Here is a 5,000-nt window from a genome sequence, read left to right on the forward strand (position 1 = left end):
TAGATTTGCTGTCATGTCACAGACTTGGTGAAACAGTGTAACAAGCATGTCTCTATGTTTACCTTGTGGTCAAATCTACATTCTAAATACATACATATACTGCCACCATGATGTATATTGTCATACCATGTTGTTGTTGTTGTTGTTGTTATACATACTCAAAAAGGCTAAAATCCCTGTAGTATTCATCTGGAAAAAATAGTTTGCTTCTTAGCGTCATTCATCATGCTCAGACTTCATCATGCTCAGACTTCATCATGCCCTTTTCCTTCACTTCTCCCACACTTCTCACCCACCCCACCCTCACCTCACCCCACCCCACCCCACCCCACCCCACCCTCACCTCACCCCACCCTACCCCACCTCACCCCACCCCACCCTACCCCACCACACTACACCCCACCTCTCCCCTGCAGGACTCACTTGTTGTAGAGGACGATGTCCGGCAGCCAGATGTGCTTGGAGGGCAGCCTGACCTTCAGCATCCCATCGAACTCCTCTGGGACCCACGTCAACCGGTAGTCCTGCCACTCCTGAGCACCGGGCCAATCACAACGCGCCCATCCACAGCCAGCAGCCAATCACAGGGCAAAGGGGGAGGAGACAATGGAGAGAGGGAGAGGTGAGGACCAATGAAAAGAGGAGAAGAACAGCAGCTGGCTACAGCGCCAGTACCATGTACGGGTCCGAGTGCCCACGGGGACCCAGGTTCGAGTCCGGCCTGCGGTCATTTCCCGAATCCCACCCCATCTCTCTCTTTCACACTTACTTCCTGTCACTCTTCACTGTCCTGTCCAGATAAAGCCAAAAAGCCCCAAAAAATTACTTAAAAAGAAAAAAAGAAAACCAGCAGCTGGAAATACGCTGCCACTGGACTGCCCCATACGTGCAGTGTTAGTAAGTAAGTAAAGGTGCTCTCAACAATACTCCTAGCAAAGGATTTATACGGCTCTATACAGTATAGCACCAGCGGGGAAACCCTCATCTTTACCACAGAGCGCAGGTATGGGTTATTATTGAAACAAATAAAAAAACAATGAAAGTGTCAAAGTGACAAATGAAAATATGGGGACTCCATACACACTGGCTTAATTGTTTCATTAAGCTAGTGATACGGTTAGCGTGAGCGATGCTAATTCCCACCAAAGGCTTCCCATGACATGAGAGGTATTCATGTTGAAACAGCAGCAGTTATCCTTCATTGAACCTACGCAGATGTTTGAGGGACCACACATCCACCGATTCACATCACTATCAACTGTCCTCAAGCACGCGAGCACACACACAGACAAAAACACACACGTATACTCTTTTATCTTCATGCACATTTGTCAACAAATTAATTCCATCTGTTCCACGTGTGTAACTGTATGCATGAGTCTTTGTAAATTCAGTGGCCTTGGTATAATGCAGTGTGTGTGTGTGTGTGTGTGTGTGTGTGTGTGTGTGAGAGTGAGTCCTTGTGTGTGTGCTTCAGCCACCATGTGTGCACACATATGTATTCTCTTCTTGTAATGAGTGTGACCTATTTCATTATAGGTTAACCTGGCCATGGAGTAGAGGGGGAGTGTGTGTGTGTGTGTGTGTGTGTGTGTGTGTGTGTGTGTGTGTGTGTGTGTGTGTGTGTGTGTGTGCTGCGTTCCATACATGTGTTTATCTGTCTGATCGTGCATGTGTGTGTGTGTGTGTGTGTGCGTGTGCTGCGTTCCATACATGTGTTTATCTGTCTGATCGTGCATGTGTGTGTGTGTGTGCGTGTGTGTGTGCATGTGTTCGTGTGTGTGTGCAGATTCACCTGAGTAAGCCAGACGTTGGTGGTCATAATCTGCTCCCTCTCATGCTGCAAAACACACACACACACACACACACACACCAACACACACACACACACACACACACACACACACACACACACACACAGAGAGACACACACACACACACACACGCCATCAGAGAGTTTTTAAACCCGCTCACCTCTTGCTTCACACTTAAGACACTGAGCACAATCTACTGTGTCAGGTTACATTCCATTCATGATGTGTTGACTTGGGGAGACTTAACTTAACTTAAACATCACACAGACACTTACATAGCATGTACACAGTACACAGGGCATGACATACAGTATAAGTATATATACTTTTTTGATCCCGTGAGGGAAATTTGGTCTCTGCATTTAACCCAATCCGTGAATTAGTGAAACACAAACAGCACACAGTGTACACACAGTGAGGTGAAGCACACACTAATCCCGGCGCAGTGAGCTGCCTGCTACAATGGCGGTGCTCGGAGAGCAGTGAGGGGTTAGGTGCCTTGCTCAAGGGCACTTCAGCCGCAGCCCACTGGTCGGGGCTCGAAAGTCCAGAGTGCTAACCAGTGGGCCACGGCTGCCCCTTTACACTTATCCACTTGTCCAAAACACCAGGGAAAACAGAGACAATTTATGAGAAGATAGACAGACAGATGGATCAATAGATACTGTATAGGAGATGGAGTAAACAGAGAGGGCGAGAAAGAGAGACACAACGTATTACTGTAAATCATGACAGACACATATAGAGCAATTGACTTGGATTGGTACAGTGGCATGGGCAGGTTATTGCAATTCAACCCTAAAAGACCTCACAACTAAAGGAATAGTGAAAGTTAAATGAGCCTTAGGTATTTTGGTGTAAACTTGTCATATACTAGTCATATTGTTTATAGTATACAATACTATAAAGATAGATAGATAGATAGATAGATAGATAGATAGATAGATAGATAGATAGATGGATGCCCGATGCCTGATGGCCTTGCTGAATGTCTGCAGTATGATGGTGAAGGAGTGACTCACCACACTAATGAGCTGGGCCAATGACAACATGAACTGCACCGTCACCAGCTCAGAGCCATTGGTGGCTGGACGGATCAATTTGTTGTAGTGGGCGGGGTTCAGCAGGTGCTCCACCAATCGTTCCTCGGTGTCTGCCCCAAGGCTGTCTGCCAAAACAAAATGATTGGTTAGGCTGACTCGGATGCCACAGATACACTTACAGTTTTTTTCAACTGCTTACACACAAAATCTTGTATCTTGCATGTCACACGATTTTTTAAACCTGTCGCTCAAACACCATAAGCCCATACCAAATCTGCAAAACCACACACTAATTCTCAGCCTTTCACTCTGTACTTAGACAAAAATCGAACAGGAAGTTTTCCACACACAACCTATCAAAAAGTCACACTTATTCACCACTTATTTCATCACACTCACTTCGCAAACACTTTACTGAACATTGTTCAATCATTGCCTTAGTATAGGCCTATAAATACATACACACCCAAATGTCCCCTCTACCAACACACACACAAACACACACACGCACACCACACACACACACACACACACACACACCACACACACACAAATCTTGTGTGTTGTAAAATAATTCTGTGGAAATGCATGGATTCCAGTTGCTGCTACTGGAAGAAACTGGAATCCATGCATTTCCACTGAATTATTTTTTGGAATCTGATCCCTTATCATACCTGTTCATTCTTACTCGTCGCCGAATTTATCGTGACTAAATTTAAGATGGCTGCAAACGCTTAAACTTCATGGAAGATACTGTCTGTATAAATCGCCTTGTAAGTAAACTACCAGTGCTTTTTCAAAGTTCTCAATGTCTCGTTTTAAATGTCAGGGCCCTCGGAAGTCTACCAATGAAGTGTGGAGATACATTGAGCCTCGTAAATGGGTAAAACAATGATTTATTTGCATGGCTAGCCCGATGCGAAGCACCACCATTGAAAAAGCTGTTGGTAGCATCGGCTAACTAGCCCAGATTTTTGGAGTGCAGGGGACAAGCGAGATGGGCTATGAGATATATGTTCACACTGGTATCATGTTTCAACACACTTTAGGTCAATATCACACGAATTCTCCTTTAACTTTCTGTCCATCTGAACAGACACAGTTACAGTGTGTGTGTCTGTGTGTGTGTGTGTGTGTGTGTTTGTGTGTGTGTGTGTGTGTGTGTGTGTGTATGCGTAATTGTGTGTGTGTGTGTGTGTAATTGTGTGTGTGTGTGTGTGTGTGCGTGTATGCGTGCATGCGTGCGTGCGTCGCGTCGTACTTGTGTGTGTGTGTGTGTGTGTGTGTGTGTGTGTGTGTGTGTGTGTGCATTACAGTAATGGCATTTATTCTGCCTGGGGCTTGAACCATTAGTTCTGGTCTTACCTCATAGGGTCTGGGCAGGTAAACATTTAACATTATATTTACCCTCATAGGGTCTGGGCAGGTAAACATTTAACATTATATTTACCCTCATAGGGTCAGGGCAGGTAAACATTTAACATTATATTTAACTCATCTATTCTTAGACAAAATTGTCTGTCCTTAAAGACACTCAGTTCAGACACACAGTACCAGAGCTTGGTGAGTCATGTTTTCTCTCTCTCTCTGTTTCTCTCTCTCTCTCTTTTTTCTCTCTCTCTCTGTTTCTCTCTCTCTCTTTTCTCTCTCTCTCTCTTTTCTCTTTCTCTCTCTTACTTTTTCTTGTCCCTCCTTCCCCTTTCTCCATAACATCGCTGCGCTGCCACTTTTAAACATGGAGCATATGACCATGTCCACTCTCATTCATGTCTTTGTCTTCCTCTCTGCCCCCACCCCTTCTCTCTCTCTCCTCTCTCTCTCCATCTCTCTCTCTCTCCATCTCTCTCTCTCTCCCTCTCTCCCTCTCTCTCTCTCCCTCTCTCTCTGTCACTCTCTTCTTCTTTCATTGCATCTAAGTCACTTGCAGAATGGAAAATGATACTTTCCCTTTTCTCCTCACAATCTCTTAGTCTCACTGGCTTGTGTGTGTGTGTGTGTGTGTGTGGCGTGTGTGTGTGTGTGTGTGTGTGTGTGTGTGTGTGTGTGTGTGTGTGTGTGTATCTGTGTTAGTGCTGGGCGGTATACCGGTTCAATCCGATACCGGTGTATATTTACGCTATGAGGTATGATATGAATTTTTAAT

The 5,000-nt window shown here is 45.1% G+C and overlaps 1 protein-coding gene across 1 annotated transcript in view; it reads right to left on the reverse strand.

Annotated features, from left to right (window-relative positions):
* The window catches only part of chrnb2 (cholinergic receptor, nicotinic, beta 2), a 30,738-nt gene that overhangs the window by 14,355 nt on the left and 11,383 nt on the right, over positions 1–5,000 (reverse strand). The window contains 3 exon segments of the mRNA XM_048260602.1: positions 424–533; positions 1,796–1,840; positions 2,837–2,982. Of these exon segments, the coding sequence (XP_048116559.1) occupies positions 424–533; positions 1,796–1,840; positions 2,837–2,982 (301 nt within the window).

This window comes from Alosa alosa, chromosome 13 (assembly GCF_017589495.1).
Source record: "Alosa alosa isolate M-15738 ecotype Scorff River chromosome 13, AALO_Geno_1.1, whole genome shotgun sequence".
NCBI lineage: Eukaryota > Metazoa > Chordata > Actinopteri > Clupeiformes > Clupeidae > Alosa > Alosa alosa.